This window comes from Rhineura floridana, chromosome 13 (assembly GCF_030035675.1).
Source record: "Rhineura floridana isolate rRhiFlo1 chromosome 13, rRhiFlo1.hap2, whole genome shotgun sequence".
Lineage (NCBI taxonomy): Eukaryota > Metazoa > Chordata > Lepidosauria > Squamata > Rhineuridae > Rhineura > Rhineura floridana.
In genome coordinates this window covers 4679961-4702509 of record NC_084492.1, presented here as the reverse complement: position 1 = coordinate 4702509, position 22549 = coordinate 4679961, and the positions used below count along the sequence as shown (strand labels likewise).

Sequence of the window (22549 nt, the reverse complement as noted above, 5' to 3'; positions counted from 1 at the left end):
GAGGCAATATGTTTCTGCAATAGTTAATTGATTCTGATTTTAAATTTCTACATGGTTTATTCTTTGTTTATATATGTTGTAATCTAAACCGCTATGCCGTCAATAAATAAATGTGATTTGAAAAAAATTCTAATGAAAAGTTTTCAGCATTTCAGTGTGAATGTCTCCAAACACATTTTTTTAACTATTCATTTTTATGTACACATGCATTTTTGTAAATATTATTTGGAGAATTGCATTGCAAAATTTTGATCTGTCAGTTTTGAAGAATGTCTGCTTCAGTTCTCATATTTTTAGAAAGTGTGAGTTTGGTAGTACCGTGAATGCCAGCGCAAGATGGCTGCCCTGGGCAGTGAGTATTGTCACAATAAACGCCCTTGTGAGAGCAATACACGAAATGCATTATATTTGGGGAATGTGCATAGAAAATATGTTATATTGGGTTTAAACGCACACAAAACATGTACAAATTTTCATGAAAACTTTTTTAAAAACCATAAAGTGATGCAGAAACGTGGAGAACTAAGGCTTGCAATCCAAACCATGTCCATTCAGAAGTAAGCTTAATTGGGTTAATTACTCTCGTGTGTATTGGATTGCAGCCTAAGATTGGAGAGAGAGAAACCAAATCCAACTGCAGGCTAATTGTGCTTTTCTTGTGGACTGGGTATCATAAGACCATATGCCTTATGCCATATTTTGGAAGCACATTTCCTTCCAAAAGAGTCCTGGTAAGGGTGCTGGTACCTGTAGTTCTGTGTGGCACACACTACAGTTTCCTGGACTCTTTGCATGGGGGGGGTTGCATTAAAGGTATGGTGTGTATGCAGTCCTGATCAAAATCCAAAAACAAAACTAATGGAAACAATGAGGAGGTGCTGCTGTGCCACTCTGTCTGGCATTCATGAGATGCCACCCCACCACCACCATGTTGAAAGCAGGCCAAATTATTCAATTCTGGGGGGAAAATGCATTATTTGGACGTTATTTTAACTCAGATTGCATGATTTTTTTTCTATGAAAATCTTACCAAAAGAGTTGAAAAGCTCCCTTTGTTAACAGGTGTATGGAAGGTACTCAAACTAGCCAAATGGAATGAGGCTAGATCTGCCTCAGCAAAAAACTGCTGCAGGAACCAAAAGGCATCACTTTGCCAACAACTGATAACTGGACTGTTTTAACTACATTTTTAGCCACAGTAGTTTCAATAGCCACACAAGTGATGTGTGTGGCTCCTGTCTAGTTTGTCCTTGGCTGAGTGCCCCTGTTGTACTATTCATTAGTTCACTCTGCTTCATAGTGGAGAAATAATTTAAAGGTGTGTTTTCACTCATGGCTTTGCTTAGCTCAGTGAAAGTTTGGGGCAATGGGTTGTATTTTTCTCATCCAAAGGTGGGTACCCTCCATAGGCTCAAGTACACCTGGCATGGGTCCCAGTACAAGACCGTTTTCCTCAAACTGTGCTTCCATCTGACCTGATGTTAGCTCTGACATCAAGCCCCTTTGAACTTTGACAGGTTGGTGGGCTCTGGGGCTGATGGGAGCTGTGCTCCAAAGCACCTAGATGACACTAGGTTTGCAAAAGTTGCCATAATGCTTCTGAAATTACATTGAGAATCCACCACATCACTTTGATCTGATCTGAGTACTTCTTAACTTGCCACAGATAGACTACTGCCCCATTCTTAAAGGATAAGAGCATTTCTCAAGAGGAAACTGTGGTGAACAGCAGACCTCCTGCCCCTATGGAGGCAGAAAGCAAGCAAGCAGTCTGAGGAGGCCAAAAAGAAGGGCAAAGAAACCATCAGGCCTAACAATGCAATTTATCACTGCCTAGACTCACAGGTGATGTCGGATTATAAAAGGGACTATTCAAAAGGTTAAGGATTTGTCTGCAGTATCTGAAAAGGATTTCAAATTGAGATTTATCGCACACTCCTGGGGAAAATAAACATTCACAGCTTTGATGAAAAGGAGCTGACGACCATATCAGGCTCTTTGATACTGCCAGCTACATTGCCACTGGCCCCTGTGAGGAGTATCAGATGCATATCCACAGTTAAACAGCATGATGGAAATGCTTGGGAATCAGGCTGATCTGGTGCTGGTGGGCGGCTGCACCACACTCGAGGAATATTGTAGCAGGAAGCTCCTCTTTCAAGTCTCATCTCAGACATGTTAGTTTCTCTTTGCTTCTCATTTTTCAATCTTGTTCAGTTTGCCCAGTTTCTGCATCAGTTTGAGTTTTCTTTAAAAAAATGATCTCAAGAAAAAATGACAGCATTTCTTGTGCAGTGTTGCCAGATATACACATTTTCCTTGCAATTTCCCCTGATATAATGCATTTTGTATGTTATTTTCAGTACTTCTTAGGCCCTACTATTGGCAGATGAGACCTTGCTGGTGGTGACATTGAGGGCCTTTTCAGTGGTCACTCAAAATCTGTGGAATGCCCTGAGGTGAATCTGTCTCCCTCTTTATTGACACTGAGTAAGAATTTAAAACCATTCATAAGAGCTTGCTGGATCAGGATAATGACCCATCTAGTTCATTTTTAGCCTCCCATTCCTTCAAAGAGATGAGGGCATTGCTCATGGATTCACTCCACTACTTTGCCCTATAATGCTATAATGGAGGTTAGGCTGCGACTGGCCTGGATTTGAACCCAGATCTCCAAGTCTATGCACTAGTGACAAGTGTTCTTCCAACACTGGGATAATAATAATAGTGGTTACAGACACACACACACCTACATGCAATACAAAATTTTATAAAAAGCTCACAGTTGGCTTTCTGGGTAGCTGTCAGCATTTTCCTTTTTATATCCACCTAATGACATTTTAAAGAGCTGTTGATCTGCAAAAATCAATAAAGAAATAATGAGCTACAAGTGAAAGCATAAACCCACGGTACTTTCAGATTCTTGCCACTGAAGTAATTTGAGCACATTACCAAAACCGTAACTGCAGATCAAAACTCAACACAATTCATGCTCAGTGCTTGTTTTTTTTTTATCTGGAGGGCACCAAGTTGGGGGAGATTTGTCTGTCAGCAGTTTTCCAGGATCTCAAGCAGGGGTATAAATAGTCTAGAAGTGCTGATCTGATATCCTTTTAATTGGTAGAGCATGCACGGACTATTCATACAGAGCTTGTGTGCACACCACAACTGAAGACAGTATAACCAAAGAGTAAAATCCTTCTGGGTATGATGGAGGCAGTAGCTCTCCCCAGTTAAAAGCTTCCATTTCAAAGGATGGCTGTTTTCAGTTTTCATATTGTCTGGGAAAGTGGAAATTTGATAGATTCAGCCTGAAACGTGAATTAATCAACTTTCTCCCTACTCACAACCTTTCAAGTGCATTGAGCTCAGACTCACTCTGCAGGTGAATTGCACGTTCTATAATTAAGAAATGTCACATTTGTTGTCAAGATACTGGAATAGTAACTCAAATGGGCCAAAGTCACAGCAGCAGTACTCTCTGGGTTCAGGCCTGTCCAGACTTCAGACTTCAGGTGGGGAACAGGACCCCGCCCCAAGCAGATCTTGACACTAATAGAGATCCCTGCCCTCAGGACTGGAGATTCCTGGCCAGTTCTCAGGCCCCCTCAGAGCCTCCCTTATCATCTCCAGGCATGCAGGAGCAGAGAAGATGGCAAGCTAGGCAGGAGCTTCAGGGCCATCACAGAAGGACCTGGCTAGCTACACATGAAGCTACACAGAAAGAGGGGGGATGTATATGCCCCTGCCTGGAACCCTTAACACCGAAGGGTTTACTCCTCTCTGATATTGATGCCTTTGTCTTTTGCCTTTTGTCGGGAACACAGATGTGCCATTTGAGTTTGTAGCATACCTTCTCACCGTGTAAAGAAAAGGTTATTATTTGATTTATAACCCGCCCTTCCTCCCAGCATAAAACAATAACTTTATGTTTAAAGAGAGGGAAAAGTCAGCAGTAGGGATGGGGAAGAAATTCAATTCAGTTTGCATTTAAAGGCGACTCTGCCTAATTTGCACTTTTTAGAACAATGCAACACAGCCATCCTTCAAAATTCGCATTTCTGAATTTTACAATACCATTCTTCAGTAAAGTAACAGGTACAAAAAGGCATAGACTAAAGTGTGCATAAAAACACATGAATTAATGAAACTACATATAAACATGCAAAGTTTTAGAGGAAATTGCTTTGTTAAAATTTGTGTATTAGACAAAAATTGCATACAAAGATGTATATTAGGAGAAATTCACACTAAGATGCTGATGAACTTTGGACTTAAAAAATAGCAAAGCAGGATATCCTGGACTGAGCTCAAAAGACCTTAGGGGGGCCTCCCAAGCCTCCCCCTAACAATGCCCCTGTTCAGAGCCAGTGTTCCGACACAACATTTTTGGACCTTCCAAATCCTATTGGATGTGATAGACTTTCAAGAACTAGAATTTATTTTTATGAAATCAATAGTATATAGACCCCTCCAAATTCAAAGTGCAGAACAGTTTAAAAACAGTACGAATATTTCTTCTGCACACAACCTTGACAACTTTATATATGCAGGGCACAAATCTTTAAGGCATTCCCCAAAAGCTTTCTGGGAATATTGACGCATATAAACAAGCATTCTAAAGAGCTGCCTTTCTCTCAGCGAATTTGACTTATTAAGAACAGAGCTTGGTAATTTAAAAACTTGGATGGAATTTTTAACTGTTACTGTCATTTTTATGTTTTTTGTGATATGATGTATTTGTATGTATGTTTTAAATATGTTGTAAGTAGCTTGGACGAGTGACTAACAAATCTAAATAATACTAATGCTAATACTAATATGGGATTGGCTAGCAGTCTATTGCAGAAAAACAAAAAATAATATTCTGATTCCATAAAGAATCACAAAGTCCATAATGAATCACAAATAAAACAAACCTAACTGATGCACTGTAAGTTAAAAGATATTATAGATTCAAGGGTTTTTGAACAGAAAATGAGTATCACAGTTTGACGCTGTTTAACTGTGATCTGTCTACCGCATCAAAATTTACCTATGTGTATATTTTAACGTTGTAAGGATATCAGAGAGCATAAAGATTACACTCTGCCACTGAGGCAAAGACAGAGTTGTACTTCATTTTTCAAAGCCAAAACATTCACACTGTCCTAGCATGCATTCAATTTTCAGCCTACTACACCTGGTAAGATAACCATTGCACCCCATTGGAAATGTCATACCCACTCATCAGCAAAGATATGCTTGGCTTTAACTTTAAAATGCAAGAAGTCCTAAAGGAAAAGTTGAGGGTTGGTAGAAGGCTATCCAGTTTTAGATTGACAGTAACACACAGCTCCTTATGAACAGAGATCAAGAAACATATATCTTCTGCATGGTAAAGTGGAAGACTCAACAAATATCTGCTTATACTAAACCTAAAAGCCCTACCATAGCCTTTGCGAACCTGGTGCCCTCCAGATGTTTTGGGCTACAACTCCCCGCTCCCAAGCAGCAATGGAGGCTAGGGTGCATGCCACAGGAAGACTCCTTCCTACAACCCTTGACAGAGATGCTATTATTGGGGTATGAAAAGCTGATTAACCTTTCTGAACTGCCAGTTTAGGGGGCTCATCAAGCCTACCTAAAAGTACAGTGAAAGATTTTCATGCCTTAAATTCCTATCCAGTTTGGATTAAAATCTTAGCCTACAAGGAATTCCCATCTTTCCCTCCCACCAAACCCCAACCCTCCAGCCAGAACCGGCCTTACTTTACTTACCTAAATTTACTTGTTATCATATTAGCTGCTCGCTGCACATTGCTGGAAAATTACATCTATTTTTCTCTAAGTCCGGGACACTAATTGTGGCTCAAAGAGCTAAGCCAGAACCCCTCCTTCAGGAAGAATTCTGAAGACTCCACAGAATTAGGGGGTCATTTGTCTGAGCTCTGTCTGAACAGCAACTGGTCTCCAGGACTTCATCAAAAATAGAAACATTAAAAGCATTCTGCACATACGTATCAGATACTGTTTTTAAATTCTGAGCCAAAGGAAATACTGGTTCATTCACATTACATCAGGACATGAGCTGAGCAAATTCATATTCCAAACCATTACTAGTATTTTTTTAATGAAAAGTTGGCAACCTCACCATGCCACCCTCTGCCTGCCCACTCTGCAACAGCCACTTGTGTGGCACAGCTGTGATGCACCAGGTTTCTCTTTCTCCAGTACTGGGAACAAGTTTTACAACCATATTCACCAGGAAGACAATGAAAAGTGGTTGCTTAGGGAGTAAGCTGCCAGGTCTCTGGATTTAGCCCGGAGACTCTGGATACTTGGGGTCCTTTCAAGATGAGTCTCAGTTTCTAGGTGGTCTGGTTCAATAGATATACACCAAAACGTCAGCTGCCCATACCACCATTTCTATTAAATGAGCTCATAGCTGGCTGCTCTAATGCCACCCTTTCAGGTCTGTACCCAATAAGTGAAGTCAGGGTTCTGATTGACAAGGGATTTGCTGGCCTCCAGGCAAAAGCTAGAACCCACTGCAAGGCCAGAAAACAGTTGTATTTTCTTGCTTGTCTGAAATCCCATACAGTAAGCCCCCGCTTTATGGCGTTCCGTTTTCCGGCGTTCCGCTGATGCGGCGGCTTTCAATTAGGGGAAATTCCTTGTTTTAAAGCTGATTTTGCGATTTTGCAGCATTTTCGCGCAACGCGACCCATTATAGTCAATGGGTTCTGCTTTACGGCGATTTCCGCTTTACGGTGGGGGCCTGGTCCCTAACCCGCCGTATAAGCGGGGCCCTACTGTAAATTGTTTGCAGGTCAGTAGATGTAGAACAAAAAAGATCACAGCAGGATCTTGGTAGGCAATTGTTTACTGCAAACAATTTCAATTATGATGATAATAAAAGTATACATGCAGGCAGGGCCAGCTCTAAAGGGCGGCAAGGTTGGGCCCTAGCTGAGGGCCTCATGACCCTGAAGGGCCCCCTTTAGTGTGGGGGAATAGCGGCAGAATTGCTGCTGCAGAGAGCATCGCCCCCATGTTCCCTCGCTCCGCCTACCTTTCTTGTGTTTTGTGGCTTGTGCAGCCCTGCGTGTGCGTAGCATGCATGTGTGCCATCAACCAAAATGGCAGTGGAGGCTTCAGCCCCTTAGGGAAACCTCGGCCGCCATCTTGGTTAAGGGCAGTGCTGCACACGAGGCACAAAGCACAGAAGAGAAAGATAGGTGGAGCGAGGGAACAGGCGAGTGGTGCAATCCACAGCAGTGTGTGCCGGGGCCTGGGGCAGGCTGGAGCCCAAGGGACTGGAGCCAGCCCTGCATGCAGGGTTTTGCAAATTGCTTGCAAAAATAGCATATTATACATTTTATGTTTCGAATAAATTTGGAACAGAAATTTAAAAGAAGTGCACATGTAGCTTATGCTATTACAGTGTATTATACCTTTCTAATTATGAGGAGTCAAACAAGTTTACATTTTCCTGGACTCAGAAAGAGGGCACTTGATCTGTGTAATTCAAAGCCTGTTTTGAAAACCTTCCCAATATGAAAGCTTTTCTGGGAGTAAAGCTGCCATGTTAATCCCACATACTGGGAGTAAATACAATAGGACTTACTTTTGAGTAGACATAGTTAGAATTGTGCTGTAAATCACAGGGACTTTTGAGTGCATGCCAAAGGATTGTGTTTGTGTTGTAAATCTTTCTCTCCCTCTCCAATCCTATTTTTAAACCAATTAAGCAGGGCTTTCCTAGGTGTCACTGCTTTTATTTTCTAGGAAACTATTTTCTAGGAAACTAATACTGATTTTATTTTATTTTGTTTTGCAATGACCAATTGGTTTTGATAATAAACTATTATATATTTTTACATCTCCAATGTGTATGTATATGGAATCTTTCCAACAACCCTGTAAGGTAGTGTTGGAAACCAAGGTAGCTCGCAACAAGAAATAAATAAATTTAGAATCCGACAAGAAATAAATAAATGTAGAATCCATTAACCACAAAACAAATATAAAACAGTTGCAAAATAGCTTAAAGTGGCATGATTCTGAATTTGGTTTGGCTGTTGTTTTCACCCTGGGGGCAGATTAGGCTGAGAGATGGTGAGTAGCCGATAGTCACCTAGTAAAATTTGTAACTTATTTACATTAAAAAAAAATGCAGGCAAAGTTTATGAAGGAGATCTACACAATACATTTAAAGCACATCCAACTAACATTTAAAGCACAAGACTTTAGTGTAGTTTCTCCCTCATAGTTATAGTTCCACCACCCTTAACAAACTCCAGTTCCCATTATTTTGTGGTGGGATTCACGTTCTTCAAATGGGTGTTGAATGTGCTTCAAATGAATGGTGTGGACCTGCCCTAGGTATGTTGTGCATTCATTAGTGAATCGAAAAGAACAATTTTAAAAGATACTTTTTAAAATGGGAAGGGCTGTAGCTCAGTGGTAGGGCGAGGGCAGTGGTAGTGGCAGTAATGTGTTCAAAGAGTGTTCAAAGTGTTGTGGAATTTTCTCCTGAATGGAGTCCTTGTCCAGGAAACGACACTGAGGCAGGTTGAAGCTTACAGCTGTTTATTATACTTACAATTGCAAAGAGTCCCGGCCAGCGTGTGCCATGGCGGGAGACTGCCTTCTTCCTCACATCAAGGGTCTTTTATAGCTTTATACAAGGTACAGTCATGTGTCCCAAGCAGAGCTTGGAAAAGTTACTTTTTTGAACTACAACTCCCATCAGCCCCAGCCAGCATGGCCAGTGGATTGGGCTGATGGGAGTTGTAGTTCAAAAAAGTAACTTTTCCAAGCTCTGGTCCCAAGGTACCCAATAAGGTGCTTTACCTGTTTCCCGCTTCCACCTGGCTCCATGATTCATCAGGTAATTCTCCATTACTCTGAAGTAAGTACTCATCTTTTGTCTGCCCTGTCCTGTCGCAACATCCGTCCCGTTCCACCTTATCCACATTCTAATACCAACGACCCTATTAGATATACAGTATTATCACATCCTTACAAATACCTTCAAAAATGGGTAAGTATTTTCCCATATTGCTGATGTGGAGCCGGGGGGGGGGGAGAGAGACTTCATGTCAGAGGTAAGACTTGAATCAGTGATGATTTCCAGACTCACAGCTCTGTCTCCAAAGTGGAAGCTGAAAGTGGTTGTCAAATCATGGTGTAAAATGCAGTCAATGTCATTATCGTATTTCACTACAGAGTATTTTTCATTATGATTAGTTACTTGCTTTACTCTTTCAGGGAGTGCAGAGCAACATCTGAGGCTGAGAGAGAGTGATTTCCCCAAATCAATATATGAAGCAGGCAGATTGTGACATCGAAATATAATACTCTAGCCCAGCCTGGTGCCCTCCAGATGTTTTAGACTATAGCACCCTCTCCAGCAGCCACGCAGGATGGGGAGTAGTTGTCCAAACATGTGGTGAACATCACGTTGGGGAAGGCTGCTCTCGTTCTTACCCCTCCCCCACTCTTCCATAGGGTGGCAGTTCTGCAGCTGCTTATCAGGTGGCTATGTCCCAGGTGTTTCAGTTGGAGTTACTTGCACATAAATGTGTGCAGACATGTAAAATATTCCTGTGATTATATAATCTAAGAAGCCTAATGGAAAAATCTATCAGTCACCTAAAACAGCTTTAAATCTCCTTTGCAGAGAGAGAGAGACAGAGAGAGAGAGAGAGAGAGAGAGAGAAGACAGAGAGAGAGAGAGAGAGAGAGAGATGCTTTTCACATTTGGGGGTAGGAGATTATGAGTGGATTCTGCCTCTCCTAGTCTCGTAGCTTTAGCCCAAACCAGTTTCTTTATCTATCTATATCCTTGGGCTGCACTTTGACATGCAGTTGCATCCACTTGAAACAGATTGCTTGCAGCAGTGGACTGCATGGCAAAGGCCCTTTGAGGCAAGTACCTGCTTGCCTACCAAACATTGGGCTGATATTTGCAAATGAGAGCAGCCAGTCCAAAGCAAAAGCAGCAGTGATGCCTTCCTGAAGAGGCCTGGAAGCTGCCGCCTGGCAATATGCGTCCTAGCCCCAGTTGAGGTTTGGGAACTGTAATGAGATCTGACTGGTTTGCATTCCTGCTGGCTTTGCCATTCAGGGGCAGCGTACCCCAGTGTCTTTGCTCTAGTTCAGCTCAGCTCAGCACTGCTTTCTCCATTGCACAATAATAGCCAACACAGGCATGCTAACAGATGCCTGTTGTTTTGCCAGAGGCAAGAAAGTTCAGGATTTCAAATACCATGAAACACACTTGTAGAGATTTAGTGCTTTATTGAAGCAATGCTAATGTTTCTAGGCAGACAGGCAACGAAAACACTTCTAGAAGCAGCTAATGAATGCAGTTGTTATCTTACATCTCCTTTCAGCCGTTGGGAGCCCCAGACAAGCAACAGCAGAGAGATTCCCGGCTGGCCCCTACACAGCACCCCCAGCCAACTAGGTCTGTGCTGAGGCTCTCTGAGCAGGACTTAGGGACCCTTATTGATACCCAAAAGAGGATCTGTGACTTTAACTAGCTATACCTGTGGGGATTTTTTTTTTATTTGAGTCTCACGCTTCTGCCTTTGTTTATCAATTTTGTTGGTCACTGTTGCCTGCTTTGTAGCAGCCTGTCATCGCAGCTGCCTTCGAAGGCCAAGTTCCATGGGCTTAGCGGTGTGTGTGAAAACATCCTCCCTAATGATATGTTGGCATCCACTATCTATTTTTGCCAGTTAAGGCCCTCTCTTAAGTCATCTGTGTTACATCAACAAAGCTTCTCAGACTTATGTACCATTGTATTCTACATAGGGTGAGAAAGATAGCAACAAGCCCACCTGGCTGGGATATAAGGGCATGAGACAGTAAATGAGATACAAGAAAGCTGCTTCCAGTCAGATGGCTAGATAGACAAATAATCTGATCTGCTATGAAACAGCTTCCTGTGTTTAGATGAGCTTGGGATCGGCTGCAAAGCAACATCAGGAGAGCCTAATTTGCAGAGATAGTGGATGGGTAAATAGTTGCTTAAGCCATGCCTGCCACTCTCCTATGGGGATCAGTGGAAGGGAAGAGAGCCTGCAGCAGTCGATGCCTTGCTATAGAGCAAAGGAAGGACTTTCTACCATCATCTGTTCCTCCAGACCCTGCCACAAAGATTTCTGAAGTACACTGCATTGCCTAGCCAACTACTAGAGCAGACCACAAGCTACAGGAGCTGGTGAGAGATCCCTGCTACAGCTGATTTCAGCAGGCCGTGCATGGGGACAAGACACTGTCAATGTATCGGTGCCAAAGGTGCAACTACCAAATGGTGGGATCTCTTTGGGGCAGACGAAGGGCGATAGCCAAGGTTTTAACATTTTAACCTATTTAAATTATTTCTCCTTTATTTTATTGCGATGTGCTTGGAGAGGGGACTTGCATGATGTGGCCACCACTAAAACAGGGGACAGGCTGGTCAAAAGCAAAGAGCTGGTTATCACTGCCCTCCTTGACAAGTGAGCATGTGTCATCAAAATCTGGTTGGACAGCAAGACAAGAGTCCCTCTTTCTCGGATGTGTCCTCCAGGCTCCACAGCACGGCACCCGCCAAGATTGGAGGGGAGGGGACAGCTGATCTTCAGGAATTAATTATAATGAGGAGGGGGTTATTTATTGTTTTGTTTTTATAGCATTTTTGTTTTTGTTTTTAACATTGTTATAAATATCTTGGAGACCTTCAGGTAACAAGTGGTTAATAAATCTAATAAGTAATGATGATAATGGTAACAATAATAACATGCACTGCCCAGCATATGGCCAAGGTTGAGTGTGTGCACTTTGCGCTGGGAATCCAAGACAAGATCAGAATTCTGTTGGTGTATTGCCTCCTTCCTGAACTCTGAGACTCTGATTTCTTGGGGGCCTTTAACATGCACACAATGCTCTTTGGTAGAAGTAGTTCAGGTTTTCCATGACAACCACGGACCTGTCTCAAATTACCACTGGTCCAATGCACAGGGGGAGGAGGGAGAGACATTGGATCTGAACTTCTGTAAGGACTGATGTGTGGAGCTGAGCTCCATTGACTTGGAAGATCACCACCTGATTGGTTTGATTTTACAGCCGCCTTTAACCGGATTTGATGGCCCATCCCAAAAGCTGTGCCAAGGCTCTGCTTGGAACAGAGAGATGACCTGCACTGTAAATCCAATCACTTCCACACAACTGCAGCCTGGTAGTTGGATAATGACAGCTCCTTATTATTCTCTGGAGCAAATAATAAATGGTTATCCAGAGTGCAGATGGCAGAAGACTCAAAATAAATATGCCTGAACACAGCTAGAATCCATTTGTACTCTTACTCCGAGGTGGTGATTGTGGTGGTGGGGAAGTATTTATTATTCACCACCATGTTTGATCGATGATGTTCTTTCATGTGGTGAAGAGTCTCCTCCTATAGACCTGAGGAATGAGTCTTAGGAAGCCTCAAAAGATTTATTGTAAGGAATCGGCTGTGCATATTGCAGATTAAGTTGCTTGCATCTGAACCAATTGGATGCCATAGTTGTTGAAGAGAGAGATGGTGGTCATATTATTATGCATACTGTTGAGGTACCTGATGATGTAGAGGGGTGAGGTCTCCCATTTGTCTTCTTCATCCTTGCGCATCCTGGCTTTTGAAATCTGCCAGAGCAGAGCTGGATGCATGGACCGCAGAGACTATGACTTTATTTGACAGTTGGATTAGTCCTTATTGTTTTTCAGGAGGCCTGGTTGAAAGAAAGCGGAAGTCAGACCCATTGGCTTTAGGGAAATTACCACCCAGTCTGAATTACCTTTTGGGGCACGGTGATGGAGCAAGTACTGGCTATTGATGTATTTTTACACCTCTGGTTATAATGTAGTAGTTATGGATTTTTAAAAAGTATCTTATTGTACCTGTCTCCCTGCAGGCCCCATTTTGGAACAGCTTTAGTCTCCTTAGGGGATGGCCTATGCTGGGGAAAACATAGGGCTTGCTGCTTCTGGACCTGTCAACAGTTATGGATACCATCCATAGTCTCCTTTTGGAGGATGGGAGGTAGAGTGTTATGGCGGTTCAAGTCCTTCTTGGAGAACTGGTCTCAGAAGGTGGTGCTGAGAGATTTTTGTTCTATGGGCCTTGCTGAACCAGAGAAAGCAGAAGCCCAGGAGAAAAAGGAGTTGGCAGCTTTTACACAGCATTCTCTGTGGAGCTCCACCTGTACAAGTATCCAAGCTCATGGCTCCATGCATTATGCCTGCCAGCCAGCATTGGGCAGCAAGGGCCAATTGGGAGTATTTTCTTCCTTGGCCTACGAGGCTGTGCCCTTCTGAACCACTCTAGGCTCTGCAGAGACCTAAAATCATATATTACACTGGTTTAATTGGATCTTGTTAGCATTGTGCTTTCTCAGAATATTAAATGTGACAGTGGAAAATAACTGTGTTAAGTAGAAACCACAAGTGCCAACAGAGCTGGAACACTAATGATGTTAATGGTATCACCAGGACCATAGAAGGACTGAGGGACACAAGAGCCTCAGCCAGATATTACTACATTCAGAAATACTGCTACCTTTTCAGTAATGAATTTATTGGATATCTCAAGGAAAATAGAAGAGTATCTAACGATTGACCAGGAAATTGCCTCATAAGGGGGGTAGATTATATGTTGTAAAAAAACACATGGGAAACTGTTTCAAGTTCCAGCTGATTACATAGGTAGCACCTACCTTTAATTGTAACTTTGGCAAATCTGCCCTCTAACATCTTTGAGAGTAAAATGTTGAAACGTGCCAACAGAACAGCTATCCTTTGATTGATTGATTTGATTTATTACAGTCAATAGACCAATCAGAAAAGACATACAAAATCACATAAAATCACATAAAAATATTAAAACAATCATAATACATCACTGTACAAAGGTATTTGAATTCATTAAAATCAATGTAAGATTTAATTATCGGTTAGTTGAGTCATTTTAATTTTCCTAATTTGGATGGCCGCAGCACTAAATTTGGCAACTACTAAAGACACCTCAGATAAATGATCACCTAAGAGATAGTTCAGATAAAAAGTTTGATCTCTGCCTGGAAATGATCGTAAAATGGGAGAAATTAGTTTGCTTCTCAAATCTTGATAGTATAAACAACAAAAAAGGACATGAGCATTAGATTCAGGTTCTGTCATATTGCAAGGGCATAATCTCTCTGAATAAGGGATTTTATTATATCTGCCAAAAAGAACAGCAGAGGGCAAGATATTTAATCTCATTAGAGTAAATGCTCTACGATATTTAGGGAGGTCTAGGGTAGTCAAATACGACATTAATGTACAGTATTTGGGGTTATGTCTTTGTTTCTTGATAAGAAGTAGATCCTTTGGAGATTTTTAAAAGTGTAGGTATGGCATATATTGATTCGAGGCAGACCAAGTCAGGCCCAGCAAGTGTGGTGAACAAGGCTCATTTGCTAAGGCGTGTAGCTCTTGGTAATCTATATCTAATGAATAGAGTATGTCCATGATAAGAATGGATTCTCCAGCTTCCAAATTGAGGCCAGTGTTAGGAATACATTTGGGCGTACCCAATATAGTTCTAAAGGGACTGAGTTCCTTCTAGAGAACATTTAAGCCCAGGGAACCTGATTGAGGCTCCAATCTGGTTGACAACTTTTGCTTTATACACTTGCAAAGCTGCTGGAACATATATGCTTCCAGGTCCTCATTTTGCATGGGAATTTGTAACCTTGTGAACTTTGTCACCTTCCACTCCTTTCTCCTATCTTCCTGTATTGGCCCTTCCTCTTTCCACACATACCTAGAAGGTTCTACCCCATTCATCATCATTATCATCATGCTGCAAGGTAAAGAGTTTATGAGATTTAGAAGGAAACAAGCATGGGAATGTCTTACCCTAACCTCTGGGGTATCCTAACCTTAGGCATATTCATTTGCATTTCACCTTACCATGCACAACACATATATACACAACATAAAAGCTGAAACCTCTCTCTCTCTCTCTCTCTCATACACACACACACACACACATACTATATCTTTTAGTCACTCACACACAGGCCCTTCCCTTTAACAATGTTTTTCTCTCTCTTTTCTCTTCCCTTACTCCTGGGCTGGAAAAAAAAACCCTCCCCCCTTTTGCTGCTGTGTTTAGAATGAGATCATTGTGAATGCCTTCTCCCAGAACAACAGACCTCTCTAGGAGCCAATCAGCATGAAAGGGAAGTGTATTAGCTAATGAGACAAGGCTTCTCATTGGCTGAGTCATCTCATTTCACACACTCATAGTGAAAAGGAGGTGAGTGAGCCACTACGAAGACTCTTCTCACAAGTTAACACACTCCTAACATGGAAGCATATTTAGAAGACTGTTCTTAGTGGCCAGTGCACTCCTCTTTCATGCTGTTTGGCTCATAAGATGCTGGAGACATAGAGAACTTGCTGGGACCTGGCTCCCAAAAAATGAAAAGGTATAAGACCCTAGATTTGTGCTCCCACCTGCCCTATTGGTGCAGAGCTCCATCTAGGACCTTGTTCAGTTGTTTAAACTTTTTCACAAAATCAGTCATTTTTATTACTATTTTTTATTTATTTATAATAATTTATTTATAAAAATATCTGTATAGAATTTTAATTTTCAAAAATCAAAGCAGTTTACAACAAATATCTACATACAGCATACAGTAAAACCATGCAAAAATGTAAATTGTTTAACAGCATTTGAATAGCATGTGTTCTAAATTGTCTATCGGTTTTTATGGGTTTTCATAGAATCATAGAAGAGTTGGAAGAGGCCTATAAGGCCATCGAGTCCAACCCCCTGCGCAATGCAGGAATCCAAATCAAAGCATTCCCAACAGATGGCTGTCCAGCTGCCTCTTGAATGCCTCGTGCTGAGAGCCCACTACCTCTCTAGGTCATTGATTCCATTGTCGTATGGCTCTAACAGTTAGGAAGTTTTTCCTGATGTCCAGTCGAAATCTGGCTTCCTGCAACTTGAGCCCATTATTCCGTGTCCTGCACTCTGGGACCATTGAGAAGAGATCCCGGCCCTCCTCTGTGTGACAACCTTTCATGTACTTGAAGAGTGCTATCATATCTCCCCTCAGATCAATTGTTTCAGTTAAGCAACCTGTTATGTTGTTCACACAGCCGACTAAAACATTTGTAAAAAAAAATTTTTTTTAATGTAATTAATTTAGCCACAATAAGTTGTGTGTTTCTTATGGTCTCTACAATGTTATGTATTTGTTATTGCTGGGACTTTTTTCCTTTTCAATTTACCACCCTGTTCGTCTCGGGTGCTAGAAAGGGCACTCCCAGTGCAGCTTAGCCCTCCCTGCAATAGTACACTGTGACTGAGGCCACCAAGAAACAAAAGGGAGGTATTGGCCTGCTCAGGGAAACCCCAGTTTTTGCAGAGGTACAAAATATATTTTATAAACCTAAGATGCCCAATGAGGACTAGGAATGGGAGGATCTGTAAAGCATACATTTTTGCAAGCAATATCCCATAATATAATGCACTTTGTGTATTATTTTCACGAATATTGTTACACAGATTTTCCCTACCGTATACATTTTTGTAAACACTGGTTGGTTGGAGAACTGCATTGAAAAATTTGGGTAAGTGCACATTTGTTTTGGAAGTTGTTAAATTTGATAGATTTGGCTTTAGGTATAAACTGAATTATATTTCTGCCCCATCTCTAATGAGGACTAAGCATGTCCAGGAACCACTAAATGTCAGTTGAAATATAATAATAAAAAAACACAAAACACAAAGCAGGGATGTGGGAGGAAGAGGAATTCCCTTGTTGAAGGGAATGGCTAGATGGAATCCTAACCAGGCACACTCCGATTAAGAGGGAGAATACACTACAACATTTTGTTGCAGTTCCTACTTGTAATAACTCTTTTATTTTTTTAGGACTGAGATGTAACATGGGATCACAGCAATCCAAACATGTAAGTTGCTCTTTTTAAAATGTTTTTGGGGAAGGTGTGTTTATGTATCTCAAATCTGAAATACATGGAAATGGGAGATGTGTAATGGCTGAAGAGACAGTCAAATTATTAGAGGCAGAGTGAGTGAAGAAGGTAGAATACATCACTATTTCCCAGAATACAGATGTTCTTTTTAAATTCTCTCAATTTGTTAGGCCAATGAAATGTAGTTTTTTGGGCTGGCTAAATCTGATGCACTTTTCCGGAGAAATATTCTCCATATTTTGACTAATAAAAATTCACTTTGAAGTCACTAAAAAATTATCAGCATGAACAACTTGGTGAAATTGCGCCATCTTGTGGCTGTTAGTTAATTGCAATGGCAGGAGGTGTCTTGCCAATCCCTTTGAAATGTTCAGGAATAATGCAAGAATTATGGGCACAAGGAGAAATTAGTCCCAGGTAAATGATTACCCTGAAATGCTAGCAATGGATTTATAATCTCAGTCCTGATATACTGCACCTCTGATTGATCCTGAACTCTTGCATGAGGACCAGATCTGAAGTCTGCAGATTTTCATTCAGTAAAAGCCCATCTGCAAAGATGTTTAATATCTTTCTGGATGAATAAACTAAAAATACATGGGATCAGTGAGACAGAGAGCTCTCAAGAGATTCAAGAAAAATCAAATGAAATGAGGTGCGTGAGAAGGACAAGTTTGTACATTAAACCTGCTAACCTGGTGCCCTCCAGATGCTTTAGTCCCCTCAGCCCAACAGCTGCTGTACACAAATCACCCTGTTCTTCTAAATTGTCCAGGTTTAGTAATAGCCCACCTTCAAGTTCAAAAAACAAATATTTGACTCCATTCAATGAGGGGGGAAGAAACGAAAAATTAAATAAATACAAAAAAGCCCACTAACTTTGCAAAACTTTTGGGAGGGAGAGGGAGAACCAAAGCCAGCTATCTCCTCCGAAATAAGACCCACTGAATTAAGCTTACTCCCAGGAAAACTTTTACACTAATCTGCTTTAATGTTCTCCCCTCAGCTATGCTGGAAGGAACATTTAATGGTATTGCATATGAGAACTGTGGTTGTTCATGTGGTAGTGAAGTGTTAGAAGTTGTACTAGACATTGTCTAATTTTTATAGAGACAAAAGAATAAGATTTATTTGTCCCTTGATTGCTCAATTCCCAGGATTGCCTTTCGAGTAGCATATATCCTTCCTGACTGTGGACACACTAACCTCATGTAACTGAGTCAGCTGCAAAACTGGTATTTCAAAATTGTTAAGGGGTTCGGTCCTTATTTAAATCTTAACATTAATCCCATGGTCCCTGGCAGAATGTCCCAGGGGCCATAGGACTCATGAGATCTGCCTCTCCAAGGGCAGAGAGAGGTCTGACTTCAGAGCAGAAGAGCCAACATTGGATGCCTCCCCACTGTGTCAACCCGCTTGCCCTACCAGTGATGGTGTTCTGATATCTGTAGGGCTAAGGAAGGAATGCCTGTGCCATTGTAGAGATAAATAGGATAAAGGGGGGAGTACGGCTGATCACTGAAGCATGAATCCTGAACCAAATTGGGCCAATTCAGGGGGATGCAGGCTTGGGTCAAGTTGAGCCAAGACAGCAGCAGATCACCCCAGGTCAGGGCTCTCAAGTGGTGGGGCATTGAGCATGAAGTCTGCAAGACTGAATCCTCCACTGAACATCTGTTGAGATGCAGCATTTCCTTCCCCTATCTTCCTCTCACCCATTACCCCCTGAACTTTTGCCATCACCCTGAGTCTGCAGTGAAATGTGGGCAATCTGAATTTAGCCATTTGCAAAGGCTTCCCACTTTCATACACAAGAGGGATTTACACAAAATAATTTTCCACTGAATATGCTCAGCTCACCCCCTCCTTAATTGAACAGAATGAGCAGGGCGCGCACACAGCAAGAACCATGCTCAGGTTTAGCCAGTCTTCTTGAAGGTGTTTGATCCAAACAGGAAATTCATTTAGGATTGAGGAAAAAATGGTAGCAAATCTACTTTAGAATCTAAGACAACACGTGTACACAGGCCCTAAGATTTGCCTTGTATCTCTGCATTTAAAACAACCGTTTCTGAATCACTGTATTGTGAGTTGCTCTGTTTAAAACAAAGCTCTTTATTCCCTATTCAGTCATGGGGATTCTAAATATGGCTATAACTTTTCCTCCCTTTTGTCAGAAGAAGATGAAATTAGCAGGCACAGGAGCGTCTCCTGAGTGGATTGCAGACAAAAAGATGCAAATTGTAGACACATAGGTCCAGGCGCTTTTGTGGGAGAGTCACTTCCCTCCATAATTCATATTAGAACAATCTCTTTAATAGGATTACTAAAACTCCAAAATCCATATTGCATATTTTCAGGGAAGTGGAGATTTATCTCTTGCCTTAAAATGATTAAGAGATGGGCAAGTGGTATGTTTTCATGCATATTGAAAAACAATAGCAGTGACATACCAATCAGCTTAGACATCCCAGGTTTGTGTGGGGATGTCCTCCAATAGGCATCAGAGCTCAGGAGGAATTTTTTTTCAAGCAGAGCAAGCAGTCCCATAGTGATGAATAAAAAGGTAAATTAAGTTTTTAAGTTGAAAAGAAAACAAATCCTCTGCTACTCTGTTTTTACAAAATCAAAATCAGTACTCTACAGGAAGCATTGAGACAGCCTCACTTCTTGCAAGGCCCATGGGCCTAGAGAGCAGGGGGAACACAGAAACAGAACTGGTGCACAGTAAAACAGAACACCAGGCTTTGGGGGGGGGCGTCAGCCTTGGGTCTCATCAGTTTGATGTAGGTAGAGGTGAAATCACCCAATTCAACTCATTATTCAGGCCCAGCACAGAGTGGTTTTACATTCCTAGTATTTATTTCTGCTTCAGCACTGAATCAGTGTCAGAGCAAATGTGAGAGTGGGTCCCAGTAGATGAAAACTTTTTAGTGTCACACATAAACTATGAAAGCTGTTTCCTAGCTGGTTCTTTCAGGTTTATCTCTGGAATTGATGTTCAAGTTAAGAACAATATATTCAAAAGCAGAAGGTGAAAAATCATGACTGTAGCACCAAAGCTGCATGTAAGACAATGTATTTCATTCCCTAGTTAAGCTGAACTAAAGTGGTACAAACAGTACGAGCCATTAAACTCTACAGCTTGTCCACGGTGATGAATGCTCTCTCACTCAGTAATTTCGTGGGCCTTTTCTTCCATTAGGACTGCACATCGAGCAACAATCAGGATGGAAAAATACTCTTGTATGCTGCTGATGAATTCCCAGTTGTAAACCAGAGGCCTTCATTACACTCAATGCAGAATGGACCTGTGCAGGAACAAGACACAAGCAGAAAGCAGAACATAGTAGTTGTGATTAAAGACCATTCAAAAAAAAATGCAGAAGCTAATTCTGCCAGGACTCATAAACGGAAGAGGAAATTTGTCATAAAAAAGAACCCCATCCTGATTGCTGTAAATGGGTCCTTTCACAACTTGCCCATGCTGAAATCAGAGTACAGAAATGACATCAAGTGGAAAAGCCTGTATCAGACACAAAGAGAGAGAAAGAGAATCATGAGAGATACTTGTTTGAAATATAAGAGCGACAACAAAAGGATCATTACACCTTATCATGTTTCCAGGATATTTGTTGAAGATAAGTACCGAATTTTATACTGTGAAGTTCCCAAAGCAGGTTGTTCCAATTGGAAAAGAGTGCTGATGGTTCTTAATGGTCTGGCTTCCTCAACCAAGGTTATACAACACAACACCGTGCATTATGGGAATTATCTGAAAAGGTTGGATGGGTTTGATCGTAAAGGAATCAACCACAGGCTCAGTACTTACACTAAGATGCTCTTTGTTCGCGAACCTTTTGAAAAATTGGTCTCAGCATTTCGAGACAAGTTTGAGCATCCCAACAATTACTACCACCCAGTTTTTGGGAGACCCATTATTTCAAGATACCGTGTTAATGCCACGAAGGAGGCATTGAGGACCGGTTCCGGGGTAAAGTTTAAAGAGTTCATTCAATATCTCCTTGATGTACACCGGCCTGTGGGCATGGACATCCACTGGGACCATGTCAACAAGCTCTGTAGCCCATGCTTAATAGACTATGATTTTATTGGTAAATTTGAAACCATGCAGGAGGATGCCAACTTTTTCCTGCATTTAATAAATGCACCACAAAATTTGACTTTTCCAAGGTTTAAAGACAGACATTCTGATGAAGAGCGAACAACCACTCAAATTACACAGCAATATTTTACACAACTATCTCCTTCTCAAAGGCAACGTAGTTACGATTTCTATTATATGGACTATCTGATGTTTAACTACTCAAAGCCTTTTGAAGACCTGTATTAACAGCAAGAGGCTTTGGGCACAATCTTTGTGAACTTCCTCATATGCAAATCTGTGTAAAATACTGTAACCCAAATACTGCACCCATTCACAAATAAACCAAGGGCATATCTACCCAACAAGCTTAAATGGGTTATGTAGAGAACCTGGAAAGTGTCAATTGGGGTGTGGGGAAAGTTGACAGCACAGTCACCAAACTTCAATTCCCAGGATTTTTTGTGGCAGAAACTAAGGCAATTAACGTGTTACAACACCAACAGGTTTGTAGTGTAGATTCAGTTAAATTAACTTTCACATTCAGGACAATTGCTGCTATGCTCTGGAAGACACCTTGTCCTCATATTTTTCAAGGATTATCAGTGACGTCCAATCTTGCAGTAATATTCCATGTGGTTGTTTTTAAATGATTTTGGAATTAATAAACAAAAATGGTCATCTTTAACAGGTTTGCAAAGTCAATCAAAAAGATGCATCAGTTCTCTGTGCCTCTTTGTGGTATATGCTAGCCATTTTGTAAGCGACAGCTGCAGAGGTATTGCACATGTGCACCACAAAAAAGGACATATTAAAATTAGGGACAAAAGAGGAGTCCTTTTTAAATGGTTAGGGATGGAAAGATCTCAGTTTCATGTCTCTCAGTTTCTCATTTTTCCAATCTTAAATTCAGTTCTCCATATTATGTGCCTTTTAGTGCAAATGTCTCCCAATACATTTTTGTATGTCGTTTTGACATTTTTGCAACCAATTTTTGTAATATTTTTATTTTCATGAATATTTTTTCACACTTTCCCCCAATATGTCCATTTTTGTCAACATTGGTAGATAACTGCATCACAAAATTTGGATAAGTGTGAATTTCGAAGGATGGCTGCGTTTCATTCTCATATTGCTTTGGAAAGTGCAAAATGTGAATTTCTTTCCTATCCCTAGGTTTTACACACAAAATTTGGAGGTTCTGACCCAATCGAGATTTGTCCTTGCATTGGAAAACCACTTATATATAAGCCGCTCATGCATTGTTGGAATATAAAATATTATATGCAAAATTATACACAAAATTATATGCAATTACATAAAAAGAATAACATTCCATGTGGTACTTTCTGCAGCACAATGTTATGTATATACGAATGTGCACTATGTGTGCTGGTTACAATAGAAAACCTGCATATACATATAATATGT

The 22549-nt window shown here is 41.2% G+C and overlaps 1 protein-coding gene across 6 annotated transcripts in view; it reads left to right on the top strand.

Moving 5' to 3' along the window:
• Positions 1-21579, top strand: part of CHST8 (carbohydrate sulfotransferase 8) — a 395568-nt gene extending 373989 nt beyond the window's left edge. For all 6 annotated transcript variants that reach the window (XM_061594274.1, XM_061594272.1, XM_061594275.1 and 3 more), the window contains 2 exons: positions 16952-16989; positions 20219-21579. In XM_061594274.1, coding sequence (XP_061450258.1) covers positions 16952-16989; positions 20219-21367 — 1187 coding nt within the window. In that variant the 3' untranslated portion in view covers positions 21368-21579. The remainder of the gene's footprint in view (positions 1-16951; positions 16990-20218) is intronic.
• Positions 21580-22549: the final 970 nt, after the last annotated feature.